This window comes from Podarcis vaucheri (assembly GCF_965113315.1).
Source record: "Podarcis vaucheri genome assembly, chromosome: 1".
Lineage (NCBI taxonomy): Eukaryota > Metazoa > Chordata > Lepidosauria > Squamata > Lacertidae > Podarcis > Podarcis vaucheri.
Window position 1 is genome coordinate 139703624 of NC_138759.1, and position 14384 is coordinate 139718007.

General features: G+C 42.4%; 1 protein-coding gene across 7 annotated transcripts in view; it reads right to left on the reverse strand.

Moving 5' to 3' along the window:
• Window positions 1-14384, reverse strand: part of UNC80 (unc-80 homolog, NALCN channel complex subunit) — a 184277-nt gene that overhangs the window by 63509 nt on the left and 106384 nt on the right. For all 7 annotated transcript variants that reach the window (XM_082230828.1, XM_082230826.1, XM_082230825.1 and 4 more), the window contains 8 exons: window positions 13536-13636; window positions 12381-12578; window positions 11897-12004; window positions 7658-7796; window positions 6479-6660; window positions 5332-5463; window positions 2925-3111; window positions 1110-1241 (listed from right to left, as the gene is read on the reverse strand). In XM_082230828.1, the coding sequence (XP_082086954.1) occupies window positions 1110-1241; window positions 2925-3111; window positions 5332-5463; window positions 6479-6660; window positions 7658-7796; window positions 11897-12004; window positions 12381-12578; window positions 13536-13636 (1179 nt within the window). The remainder of the gene's footprint in view (window positions 1-1109; window positions 1242-2924; window positions 3112-5331; window positions 5464-6478; window positions 6661-7657; window positions 7797-11896; window positions 12005-12380; window positions 12579-13535; window positions 13637-14384) is intronic.

The following is a 14384-nucleotide window of genomic DNA, read 5'->3' on the forward strand; positions in this document are numbered from 1 at the left end:
GCAAGTTAATTCAAGCATTCAAAAAGGAGAAGGGAGTTTGAAAGCATGGCGAGATCTTAAGAGCCCCCACATACATAAATTATACATAAATATAATTGAAGCTTGTCACTCCTTCGACTGAAACCATATACAGTGGTAGCTTGGTTTAAGAACAGCCCTGTTTACGAACTATTTGGTTTACGAACTCTGCAAAACTGGAAGTAGTGTCCCAGTTTGCGAACTTTACCTCGGTCTAAGAACGGAATCCGAACGGTGGAAGGGCACCGGCGGCTGGAGGTATCCTTAGGGAAAGTGCGCCTGGGTTTAAGAATGGTTTCGGTTTAAGAACGGACTTCTGGAACAGATTGAGTTCGTAAACCGAGGTACCACTGTACCTTAGATACCTGAAGGAGCATGATCTGCTATACAGACCTGCCAGTGTGTTAAGATCTATGAGAGAAGCCCTCATGGTAAGTTACCCTACTACATAGTAAACTGAGGGAGGCCTTCTTGGTGACGGTGCATCAATTATGAAATTCCCTTCCCTGAAGGGAAATCCAGCTGGTTCTGACTACTGTGAGGCTTAGGAACCAGCTAAAGAATCACACTTTTGCTTTGGCATTTGCAGGATATTTGGGCCTGTTTATTCTTATTATTTTAGTTTTTTTCTGCCTGTTGAGAGTAATGTAATATATTGATTCCTCCTGTCTTACTACATTTTATATAAGCCATTCTGGGACTGCTATCACAATACACAATGGGTTTTAAATAAAAAATAAATAAATGAAATCCCTGATTCAAGCTATAAGCAAAGCCAAATGTATGTCCAGCAGGCTCTTCCCTCCCATCACCTGTCGCCTGACAGCGCCCACTCCATCAGGCTGCAGTGATTGAGGGGAGGGACTGATGGGAGGCAGAGTCGTTCCTTTGGCTCTGCTGAGAAACCAGCTCCATTGGGCTCCTTCTCTGCCGGAACCAGTCATGTAACTTTAACGACTGGTCCCTGAGATGGTTTGCATTTCCTCTGGGAGGAAGAAGGTATAAATGCTTTGAATAAATACATAATCAATGCAAGAAAGAATCTATGGCATTTAACAAGACGATCAATATCCAGTCTTAAACTGCATTACCTTCAGCACTGACTGCTGAACGCACTGACCAAACTGAGCCACGGCGGAAGGAGTAGTTCCTGTGAGATGTGCTGGAGGTGCAGGATGGGCTTACAGAGAGGCGGCGGGACGCCAGGTTGGCAACTTCTTCTACTGACAGAACAAATAGTAGATGTAAATTTTGGTTTCTAAATCCTAGTTCTATGCTGGTCTACTGGCCACAGTGATCCATGCGATGGTCACCTCCAGGCTTGACTACTATAATTCACTCTACGTGGGGCTGCCCTTGAAGCTGTCCCAGAAACTCCAGCGGGTGCAGAATGCTGCAGCGAGGCTCCTCACGGGGTCTCTGCAATGGGAGCATATTCACCCAGTGCTTTTCAAGCTGCACTGGCTCCCGGTGGAGTACAGGGTCAGATTTAAGGTGCTGCTTTTGACCTTTAAAGCCCTTCACGGCCTAGGACCCTCGTTACCTACGGGACCGCCTCTCCTGGTATGCCCCACGGAGAGCCTCAAGGTCCATAAATAGCAACAATCTAGTGGTCCTGGACCCTAAGGAAGTTAGATTAGCTTCAACCAGAGCCAGGGCCTTTTCAACACTGGCTCTGGCCTGGTGGAACGCTCTGCCTCATGAGACCAGGGCCCTGCAGGATCTGATTTCTTTTCGCAGGGCCTGTAAAACAGAGTTGTTCCGCCTGGCCTTTGGCTTGGAGCCAATTTGATTCCCTCCCCCTCTTTCTTTTTTTCTTTTCCTTTCTCCTCCTGTGATGAGGCTACATTTTAATATTTCAATATTTTAATGTTGTATTTTAATTTTGTTTTTAAGTTGTATTCATTCAACTTGTTTTTATTATTGCTTGTTAGCTGCCCTGAGCCCGGCCTTGGCTGGGGAGGGCAGGGTATAAATAAAAATTATTATTATTATTATTACTACTGTAATGACCTATCTCAACAGTGAAAAACTCAAGTCAGACTTTTATTCCAAGTTGTTAACAATTGTTAGTGAACTGAATGCTTTTTAAAGAACCAGCCTGCTGGGAGGAGCACAGAGAGAAGAAACACCATGGTGCACCTATAGCAGCAAAACCAGATGCCTTCCTCTGCCCCAGCTGCAACAAGACAAGCCTCGGTCTCCAAAGCAGGCACTGTAACTCTCCGAAGGTTTGACTTCAACCCTGGAGATAAATGGATGCCAGCTGGCAACAACAGCCAGGTGGTTCCCAATCCAGATCAAGATTGCACTGAGGACAATCCATGGCTTCTATTGGGATTGGGCACGGCTTCTATTTGCTTCAGGAGGAAACTCCCATTGTCACCATCTTCCATATAATACCCCCCTCAGTCCTCAAACAACTGAATCTGAGCTTCTCCTGTCTTCTTTTGGGGTTATGCAGTTTCCTGGAGTGTCAATCCTGTCAAGGCTGCCAGAGGACCTTGCTGCCAACCCTGAATATTTAAAGACTATTGTCATAAGCTACATACTGACAAACACTTTCCCCACTCCATTTTTAATCAGCAAGGGCAATTACTTTAAGAAAAAAATAGCTACATCAATCCTGTTTAAAGTAATATAAGGAAATGAGGACTGTTCTAGTCTTCTTGTGCTCATTTCACAACAAACCTTGAAAAAGCTCTCAGTCTTTTTCAACAGGTGACAATGCTAATAAATTGTGCTCAAAGCAACTAAGTGCTGCTCCTACTTCTAATCATCAACTGAATCAACACTCGCTCCCTTGTAACCTTGAATTATCTCTACTGCAATAAAATCATGAGCAATTTATGAAGATTATATTACATCCCCAGTACATTTGCCTTATCAGACTCTAGTAATCACACCTTCCTCTTCCTGCTCCACGCTTGGGGAACAGCTGGGCTCATAGCAAGCTTCCTGGGTGATGGGGATAGCAGTGATCAGACTAGCTTCTCGGCCCAGACGTTTTTTCTCTTCTTCCTGCTGCAGATTCTTGAGAATATGTTCTGCTCGCTGATGAGAACGTGACACTGCCCGGGCTGAAAATGACTTCTGTAAGCAAACCATTGGGAGGCAGGCTATGTGAATGAGTTTGCTTGGGTTTTATACAGCACATTTTCTATTTATCATCCATCCATCCATCCATCCACATTTTGCAGTTTATGAGTATTCTGATTAAGTTTTTAACATGGACATAATTTACTAACAACCTTAATAAACTATGGAAACATTCGAAGCAATTTGTTATTAGAGACTACGTACATCAGAAATGTAGCCAGTTCACACTATGTCTACTACATGTGGTATATTACAGCAATCTAATGCAACTTTACATGGAAGTAGGCGCCATGGTATTGGTTTATAAATCACAGCACTGCTGCCTGCATTGCATGCAGAGATGCTGTATTGTATTGTCTCCCATGATTGTTTGTTATGGGGTGGTTCAACTAGTACTTGTGAATGGTGATTGCTGTCAAAGAGAGGTTCCAGGCTCAATTCAAGGTGAAGGTTATTCCTTCTATAAAGCCCTCTAGAGCAGTGTTCCCCAACCTTGGGCCTCCAGCTGTTTTTGGACTACAACTCCCATCATCCCTCGCTAGCAAGACCAGTGGTCAAGGATGATGAGAATTGTAGTCCAAAAACAGCTGGAGGCCCAAGGTTGGGGAACACTCCTCTAGAGCATTTTATCTCCTTCTATAAAGCCCTCTAGAGCATTTTATCACACTGACTGAAATCACTAAGGAATGCACCCAAAATGGGAATAACTGGTTGTCGAAACAGAGGAAGGTTCTAGTCCCTTGGAATTCAGTTCCAAGTGAGGTTTGATACCGACTAACCCTAAAATATGTTTAAAACCAAATAAATGAGAATGTGTCAAACCTGTCCACTTTCCCTCACTGAGTACAGTGGTACCTTGGGTTACAGATGCTTCAGGTTACAGACGCTTCAGGTTACAGACTCCGCTAACCCAGAAATAGTACCTCAGGTTAAGAACTTTGCTTCAGGATGAGAACAGAAATCGTGTTCTGGCGGCGCGGCAGCAGCGGGAGGCCCCATTAGCTAAAGTGGTGCTTCAGGCAGGAGCACTCCCTCTTCGCTCAAGAGGCTTTGCGTTGCTTTCGCTGAAGCCAAGAGAGTAAGAGGGATTGGTGCGCACTGATCCCTCTTGCTCTCCTGGCTTCAGCGAAAGCAACGCAAAGCCTCTTGAGCGAAGAGGGAGCACTCCTGCCTCTTCGCTCAAGAGGTTTTGCATTGCTTTCTTGTTTTCCTCCACTAAAAACTAGATGTGTCTTATGGTCAGGTGCGTCTTATAGAGCGAAAAATACAGTATATTTTCCCCCAATTTTTTTGTTTAAAATTGAGGGTCATCTTATACATGGAATGTTGCAATTATTTATTTTGGGCTCAAAAAGTAGGGGTTGTCTTATACATGGGGGCATCTTATACACGGAAAAATGCGGTGATTGCTTTGTCTCCCCTCATTCTTGGATATTCATGGGAAGACCACAGATTTTCTCAAATACCCTTGCTTTTCTGAACAACTTCAGAAGATTTTGGGTGTTTATCCTCATGAAAAAGTATTTTTGCAAACTAATGCACCTTATAGCAGCAGGCTACCTCAAGTGGTTGACCATGTGCATGGGTATATTGGTTCTGGGTTAACAGACACCCACAAAGATGTACATTCTGGTGCAGATTTGGCCTCTGCTTTTCCAATGCTGCTTGTGCAATACTTTACATATATAGACACTCCCCATGGAGTGGAACTTTCTCATGGAGAGGGAATTGTACGGAATTGGACATCTGGAGGACTGCTGTAAAAGTAAAATATTTTTATTTAGACCAATTTTCATTGATGAGCTCCATCCCTTTTTAGTAAAAGCATTTCTTGAATTCAATGTATTTATATTTTGTCCCTGGACTTGGTCTTTTTATGCAGGATAAAAAAGCTGCTTTAATGGCTGTGTTTTTATGGCTGTGTTACTAATCTAAGATCCCTAGAGATATTTGTTTGCTTTTCTCCAACACTATTAATATTCTTATTAATAGTAATTCATGTATTGAGAGAATCATTAAAATGATTTAAAAAACCCACATCCCACATTATTTTTCATGTGCTATGAAATGTACTAAAAATGTATTTCAAAGACACTTAAGGACTTATTTGGGTGCCTTTTACCACCATGTCTTGTTTTGCGACTGTCTCACTCTTCCCACAAGCAGCGTATCATTCAAAAAATAAGGCCTACTTCAAGAAGATTTTTTACTTACGGATTGATCTTCATTAATTGGGTCCTGGACACTCCCACTACACTGTGGAACCCATGGAGGGTCGAACATGGGGACGGATGGCATTCCCAGAACTGGGGATGGGAGTGTGAAGTTAATGCTAGGTGGAGGAATCTAGGGAAAAAAGATCAAGACATCAAAATGGGGGAGAAAGAGACTCACATAACTAAAAGCTTCTGTAGAAACAAATCCCTTCTATCTATACTAAATATTTCCTGTTTCAAGAATGAGGAAATGTTCCAGAGTCCAAATATGAAAGGCCATTTAATTTCATCCATGGGATAAAGATGGAATTACAAGCTTCATTATGAAACAAGAAGTGAAGGCTAATGATTCTTTAAACTAAGTAACCTATTGTTATGAAAGACATTTTATTCATTCATTTATTTTTAGAAGAAAATAACCTCATATTTTCCCCTGTGTGGGATGTCAGCCTCACATAAGCAACATGTTTAACTCTAATTAATGCATGAAGGGATTAAGAGCATAGAACAAGCCGTCCCGCCAGCTTTAGCTAGGTCACACTCCCTCAGCTTGGGAGGAAGGGTTACAAAGCATATTCTGTCACTCTGTGTGGCCAACGCAGTGTCAAAGCCACCTATACCTACAACAATAAGGGGAGAAAGCTTTGATCCAGGAAGATCCACTCTCGTATCAGACCAAAGGCCTATCTAGTCTAGCATTCTGTTTTCGCAGAAGTTAACGCAGCTTAATAACCTCTTAGCTCCCAGAAAGCTGGATATAAGATGTGAGTATGTATTATATCTTCTTACATTTGTCTGCTACTCCCAATAAATCAGATGTGGTATAATGAATGGGATAATCTGAGCTGTCACATGACCTTAACCCATGTTCAATTTATTGCCACAGAATGTTTCAGACTCCTTAAAGACATCAACAGTGTTAATTATAGTCATATTATAAAGGAAGTCTCATATTCTCCCCATTGCATCTTGGTAAGTTTTAATTTCTATTTTATTTTACTGTAAGTGGTTGTCTAAATTCAAAGTCTAAAAAATGTGTTGTATGGAAAGTTAAAAAAGGAAAACAAAACAAAACAGGATTTTGAAGGTGTATTCTGGTGCCACAACTCGAACACTTAATTGTACCAGACAGTGTCACAATTTACCTTAAAGATTTGCTGAGCTCCTTCCTCCATCCGAGGCCACACCTGATACCTAAATCTCCAGAGGGTGTGGAATTTAAGAATGGCATTCAACCTTTGCACTGCCTCAGGGTGATGAAATTCAGACATCAGCATATCCGACACTGCCTCTGGCACTTTCACAGCACATAGAAGGAACATGGCAGCTGCAGGAAGCAAATATTTCATGAATGGTGCGTATCTGTTTTTAACCTCTTATGTTTTTTTTTTGGGGGGGGGGTTGTGTGTGTGTGTGTTGCTGTAAAATTCTTTGTTTTTTAATGACATACTCATAAAGAAACAAGAAAACCTGGGAGACACCTTAATTTTAAAAAGCAGTTCTGGAGGATGTAGTTCAGATCTATGCCTTTGATTGGTTCTTTGAGTAAATGGTTAGGAAACTGCTGTTTTATGAGCAGATCTGGCAGCAAATGGGGAGCTACTGTGGGCCACTCATTACAAATTTCCTGTGTGGAAAGCATGAATACTACATGCAGCAAGAAGAGAAAGGGTGTGTGTGTGTATGTGTACTGTCTTAGTACATGTAGTAGCATAAGCAAGGGCTCACATAATATCAGAATAACACGACTGTTCCAGGGGACAGAAAATTCCCAGGATCCAAAGCTGGGGGAGTGGGGGGAACTGCTATAGGACTCTGTACCACTGCCAAACTCGGATCACTAATATTGCACGCTTGAAAGAAAGTTGAATTTTTCATCTTGCAAATTCCAAAAATGAGGGATGCTCAAAAGTTGAAACATTACTTGAGAATTCAAAAGATATTTTGAATAAATGAGTATAATTTGCTTGGCAAGTATAAAGTGTGTAAAACTGCAAAGAAATCATTCAAAATGTTTGGCAAGTACTTGCAGTTTTTATAACAGATATATATAACAGAGATATACTATATAATTATTATTTAGCATTACCTGACATTTTCAGAAAATTAAAATTGTTTGGTTTTCCAAAAGCAGTTTCTGTTGCTTCTTCATCAAATGTAGACTTACTAAGCTAAATGTTGTCCAATCACAAACATTATAGCCTCATTATAATGCCTCACACCCAAAAACATATTTTTAAAGACTTGTCACTGAAGAATTTTACAAAAATTATGTTTTGCCCATTTAAAATGGCTTGAGTGCCAGAGGAAGAGGACTTCCTTACCTGCTGCCCCAGCCATGTGCTCATCCATACTGAGCAGCAGTTCCCATGCTGCAGGCTGGATGTCCCCATACATCTCTTCTGTGAGGATGGGCGCTGCCTTAATTAACAATGACAAAGGTGCTGGGGACAAACTCATCACCTGCAGAAAAGGAGATCATGCTGTACAGCAGAGCCAAATAGCAATTAAAAGAGGACATTTATAGCCCCAAAACATGCTTGATCCGAAGAACATTCTGCTGAGATCAGCATGGACTATGTACTAGTGTTTAAGTATGCAGCATTCTCCAAAAGCCCTGCTTGCACCTCATCAACCTTGTTCAACAAGACTTATAAGTGGAGATTTTTATCCCATCTGCATTTGTACTGGAACTATTTTTAATTGTTTTTATACATGGAATCATTTCATATTGTTTTACATTTTCCTTCTCTGTGGTTGTAGACAGCTTTATCTGTTCTATAACGCTGAATTTTATTGTTGAGGGTATGGGATGTTAGGGTAGTATCTGTAGTGGAGATGGAGAACATGTCCCCCTGGGGTCCCACCCTACAGTCAGCTCTCACCTGTAGCTCCTGGAAGCTGTCAGCATGTGATAGCGGCCCCACACTGGGAATGGCTTCAACTGGTTGGCTAAGCCAGGTGAAGGTAGCTGATGGGTTTCAAGCAGAAGTTAGGGACTTCTGCTGCATGTGAAGACAAGCTCTGGCAGATTGAGTGGAAGAGACCAAGAGTGGGTCCAATGGTCAAGAAGGTGGTTGCTGCACATCCTAGAGGGAAGTGAGGGGCAAATGGGGCTTGCCAACCTGGGAAGTTAGTCCATCTAGAAAAAGTGAAACTCTGATCCTAAACCTCCACTACCTTGCGGGGCATCTTTGGAGAAGAAAAGGCTAAGGAACAAAGCCTACACAAATCTGGAGTGGAGTCCCTAAGCCAGTTGGATGGCACTTTGTACACCTCCTTCCAGGAACTCCTGTAGCTAAGCTGATGCCAAACATTTTGCTCTTCCTTCCTATGGACCACATCAGCGAGCCCACACGTCTTGTTGTCTGGGCAGCCCGGGATCTCAATACACACTTGAGGCTTGAGCCTTGTAGAGGTCACGTTGGTGCTCCTAACGCACCTCACGGACCCACATCCATTGTCTCTCGCGAGATGGATACCAATAACATTTTATCATTATAAGCTGCCCTGAGGCCTCATGGGGGGTATTAAACAAACAAATGAAAGAACGAAATCCATTGCCTAATTCAAGAATATTACATTTAACAATTTTGAGTGTATTTCTTGTCCAAAGGACCAGGGATATAGGTATGCACATGCTTCTTTGTTCTTTATATATTAACTATTTTTTAAAAAAAAATTAAAGGAAAATTACATTTCACTTGCAGCTCCTTCATTAAATCCAATACATATTTCATTAATATTTTTTTGGAAGCCGCCCAGAGTGGCGGGGAAGTCCAGCCAGATGGGCGGGGTATAAATAATAAATTATTATTATTATTATTATTATTATTATTATTAACCCCAATATTAATTATGTTACTATGATCAAAGCCACTGGCTATTTTGTATTCTTATACAGAGCTAAAAAATATTGTGTTCAGTGCTAGGGCAACACAGCATATTATGAGTGCATTTTTAAAACCAAGTAACTGTTTGAAAAGGAAAACACAGTCCATCGTCTGAAAAAAACTATAATCTATTCTGGACATATTAATAGAATCAAGAGATTCATAGAATCAGAATTGGAAGGGATCCTGAGGGTCATCTCATCCAACCCCCTGCAATGCAATAATCTTTCCCCCAACGTCGGGCTCAAACTCAACAATCTGAAATTAAGACCGACGTACCTACTACTATAAAGACCTTTTCCCATGTTATGTGATGCATACAAGTGGATGTGAAATCATACAACCTATCACACATTCTTCCCAGGGGCATGCATGCAAAAACAGTGCCCTGGGACAGGCAGGGTCACTTAGAATATTTCTGCAGGTACAGAGTCTTGTGGTTGTTACAGGGGTCCAGGAAGCAAAGACAGCTTACATTTGGACACAGTGGGCTTATCTTTAATAATTTTGCACATTGCTGCTGCAGCAGTGGACCTGGACGACAATTCGTGGGCACACACGAGGGTGGAAGCCAAGGGCATAGGGCATAATGGTATATGAAATTTAAAAGGCAGGAACTCAAACGGCAGCTGAGACCAAAAAGATGGGAACTGGGAATTGAGATGGTAGAATGATAGAAGAGTTGGAAGAGACCACCAGGGCCATCGAGTCCAACCCCTGCCAAGCAGGAAACACCATCAGAGCACTCCTGACATATGGTTGTCAAGCCTCTGCTTAAAGACCTCCAAAGTAGGAGACTCCACCACACTCCTTGGCAGCAAATTCCACTGTCGAACAGCTCTTACTGTCAGGAAGTTCTTCCTATGTTTAGGTGGAATCTTCTTTCTTGTAGTTTGGAGCCATTGCTCCGTGTCCGCTTCTCTGGAGCAGCAGAAAACAACCTTTCTCCCTCCTCTATGTGACATCCTTTTATATATTTGAACATGGCTATCATATCACCCCTTAACCTCCTCTTCTCCAGGCTAAACATGCCCAGCTCCCTTAGCCGTTCCTCATAAGGCATCGTTTCCAGGCCTTTGACCATTTTGGTTGCCCTCCTCCGGACACGTTCCAGTTTGTCAGTGTCCTTCTTGAACTGTGGTGCCCAGAACTGGACACAGTACTCCAGGTGAGGTCTGACCAGAGCAGAATACAGTGGCACTATTACTTCCCTTGATCTAGATGCTATACTCCTATTGATGCAGCCCAGAATTGCATTGGCTTTTTTAGCTGCCGCGTCACACTGTTGGCTCATATCAAGTCTGTGGTCAACCAAGACTCCTAGATCCTTTTCACATGTACTGCTCTCAAGCCAGGTGTCCCCCATCTTGTATTTGTGACTCTCATTTTTTTTGCCCAAGTGCAATACTTTACATTTCTCCCTGTTAAAGTTCATCTTGTTTGTTTTGGCCCAGTTCTCTAATCTGTCAAGGTCGTTTTGAAGTGTGATCCTGTCCTCTGGGGTGTTAGCCACCCCTAGGTGGTAGCCGGGAGTACTGTTTGGGCAGAGGGTGGTTCAAATAGTGAACAACAATGAAGGGTGGAAGCAGTGGAACCCAAAAAAGATGCATTCAAAATAGAGACTAAAGAACTTCATAGAACTTTAATGGCACCTGTGAAAGCGAGTATAAAGATGGCCACCTCAAGCACAGCCCAGGGCCCTGAAGGCAAATAAAAGGGGTGCAGAAGTGGCTACAGCTGTGCGCTGACCAACTTAGTCCAAACAATTCATATCTTTCAACTCAGTGACAAACATTACTTCAGGGAATTAACTGTAGAAAATCACTTTAATTAATAATTAGACACTGGGAATTAATTGTAGAAGGAATCACCAAGGAGATGATTCTGCCAACCAGAAATAGAAGGAAGAATGGAGACAACCACAGAATTAATTAAATTGGTGACTCCAGAGGAAAGAGGAAAAATTCCTGGCCAATTAGAGGAAAACACACAAACCTAAGCACAAGATACAGACAAACCAGAGCAGCAAGTCAACCAAAATACAAAAAGGGGTCCTGAGCACACATAGCAAAAACAGATGAGCAGACACTGAAGTACAAGCCTGAAAAAACCCAGAAATTACATTAACACCTGTAAATCTCAAGTTGGTATCCAAAACCATAATTATATGGCTGACGACCTCTGACCAAAAGACTGACTCTAGCACAGTCAGAAATCATGCAACGTATCAGGCAACTTAAAAGCTCCTGCCTTCAAGTACTAAGAGAAGCTAAACCTACCTGGTTCCAGTACACCAGCACAGGAAGAAAATGCTAGCATTTTTTAGTCTTGCAAGAATGGCCTAATCTAGCAGTTCCCAATCTTTACCAACCATGGACCACTTGAAAACTGCTGAAGACCTTGGTGGACCATTTAATGATTCTGCCCCCAGCCTGTCTGTTGTAACAATTATAATGCACTGTGTGTTTTTAATTATATTTTAATTGCTTCTTTTATTTCTTATATTGTATTTCATTGCATTACAAATTTAATTCCATGAAATTTAATTTCTAAAGGGTTCTTCATAGACATGCCGTGGACCGCCCAATTCAAGGGGACACATATATTAAAGACAAAAAAACGATGTTCCATTAGCTAGTCTGTCAGTCCTGTAGGTGACACACTCATTACCTGATGCCTGATGTATTTCAGCATTCCAGAATCCTTCTTTCCTTCAAGGTTGGAATCTGTCACTCTCTTCTTCAAGGAGGGTGTTCTCAGGCATGACTTGTCTGAACACTGAAAGAGAATTGGATGGGGGAAATGCTCTAAAAATGTTTTTAGAGGCCACCTTACTTGTTGGGGGAAACTGATCTCACAAGGTGCCTATTACTAATACACACACACACACACACACAATAAATGAATTATGGAGCTTTCCCTTTGGTTCTCAGGACATGAGTGACATGACTTCTGAGAATGAGATAAGCTGAAATACCCACCCTTTTCTGCAACCTGATCTCACATCCAAATATCATGCTAGTACAAGTTTCCCTGGCCAGCATGCTATGAAAAGCTGAGAAATGCCCATGCAATAGTTTAATATGCATTAGGTAGCTTTGTTAACTGGAATAAATGCTTGTGTAACCAAGAAGTATTTTGGCACCTTGCTTACCTCTTTCTGTTTTTTGCTCCTAGCCACATTGTTTAGCAAGTTATTCTCTTTGAGTGAATCCACAGTGTCTCCATACAGGAGTTTGATGGCTCGGACAAGGCGTGCACAAGAGCGACTATGATGGAGGTAACAGTGAGGGTGGCAGTAGTCAATGTGGGTGCAAATGAAACTCTGCTGGTTGCATAGCAGTATCATCACCTGGAACAAAAAGTATGCCCAGATATTTCAGTAGAGATACAGGGCTATGTTTGTACCAAGAAAAGACCACAAAGAAAATATTGAATATAGCTATAAATTAATTTATCAGTGAAAAGCAAAATAAGCTCAGCTCAGCATTCAATGCGTGGAAAAAATACTATATTTAATGAATGAAAAACTTATGGGACTTGATTTGTTGCTGACTTACATCTGGCCATGAGGTCTGGAATGACTTAATTTTACCTTTCTTTACTTTGGGGGTTTACACCAGGCTTCCTTAAACTCGGCCCTCCAGATGTTTTTGGCCTACAACTCCCATGATCCCTAGCTAGCAGGACCAGTGGTCAGGGACACTGGGAATTGTAATCTCAAAACATCTGGAGGGCCGAGGTTGAGGAAGCCTGGTTTACACTTTCTTAAAGTGATGCCTTAAAGGTAAAGGGATCCCTGACCATTAGGTCCAGTCGTGACCGACTCTGGGGTTGCAGCGCTCATCTCGCTTTATTGGCTGAGGGAGCCGGCGTACAGCTTCCGGGTCATGTGGCCAGCATGACTAAGCCGCTTCTGGCAAACCAGAACAGTGCACGGAAACGCTGTTTACCTTCCCACCGGAGAGGTACCTATTTATCTACTTGCACTTTGATGTGCTTTCGAACTGCTAGGTTGGCAGGAGCTGGGACCCAACAACAGTAGTTTACCCCATCGCGGGGATTCGAACTGCCCACCTTCTAGACTCTGTGGTTTAACCCACAGCGCCACCCGCGTCCCAAAAAAGTGATGCCTTAACTTGTCTCAATGGGAATTTTGGGCAGTGAAGGGGAAAGCAAACACTGGAGTAGCTGGGGGGGGGGTGTCACCATTCGGCCCCAAAACATATAACTCTACCCTGATGATCAGCTGTGAGTTCTCTGTGCAACAAGCTGAGATTCTAGGACCTCACCAGTGATCTCTACTTACATGCAGCCAAGACATATTCCGGTGATAGTTCTCTTCGGTGCCTGTGCTGCTTAATACTTCAGGTTCTATACTGGGTTCACTCGCACTCCAAGGGCTTCCTTCTTCAAAAGAAAAAAGATACACCCAAGTAGTTTGGTTTTTTCCATGCTTCCTGTGGTTTTTTTTTTTTTAAACTATGGTATATGCTTGTAATCCAGGCCAGTTTCTTAATGTTACATGTCCTAAAGGGTGCCAGAAATGACATGCCATTAGCATACCAGCCTAATGAGCCAAACACTGATGGAGTAACATTGGCTATTCTCAACAAATGTCAGACATTTCCCCTTATTCTCATTCCCAACCCAACCTTCTTCTATGGCCCCGATTATCCGCTGGGCTGGAAATTACAAGCATAATTCATAACAGCCATTGAAAGAACAACTAATCAGGGATAAACGTTACTCCCTTTTCTGGAAGAGGGGAGGGTTAAGTAAAGAGAAGGAGAATTCTTGCATCGTCAAGATGCTGCAAAATTGTTGGTTTCAGTGATCTGCATTGACTGGGCTCTGTGGTTAAAAAACAACACCAAATGTATGGTCCTGCAGCGGCAGCACTTTTGCTATAACTACTGCTGCTGCATACAGGCTACAGCCCTACGAGGTCCCATCAAAGGACTCTAAAACGCCTGGGAATGAAAGGGGGAAAAATCCTGACAAAAGCTAGAGGACAAAGGCAGGGGGAGGGCTCTCTCTGACCCCAGAGTTTCCTGGATGTATTTATTGCCAAATGGGCCTTCCAATTTGCCAGACCTTTAGCACAAAATCTGAGTATTGGAGATTGTAACATTAGGATTGGCTTAGTAAGAGACAT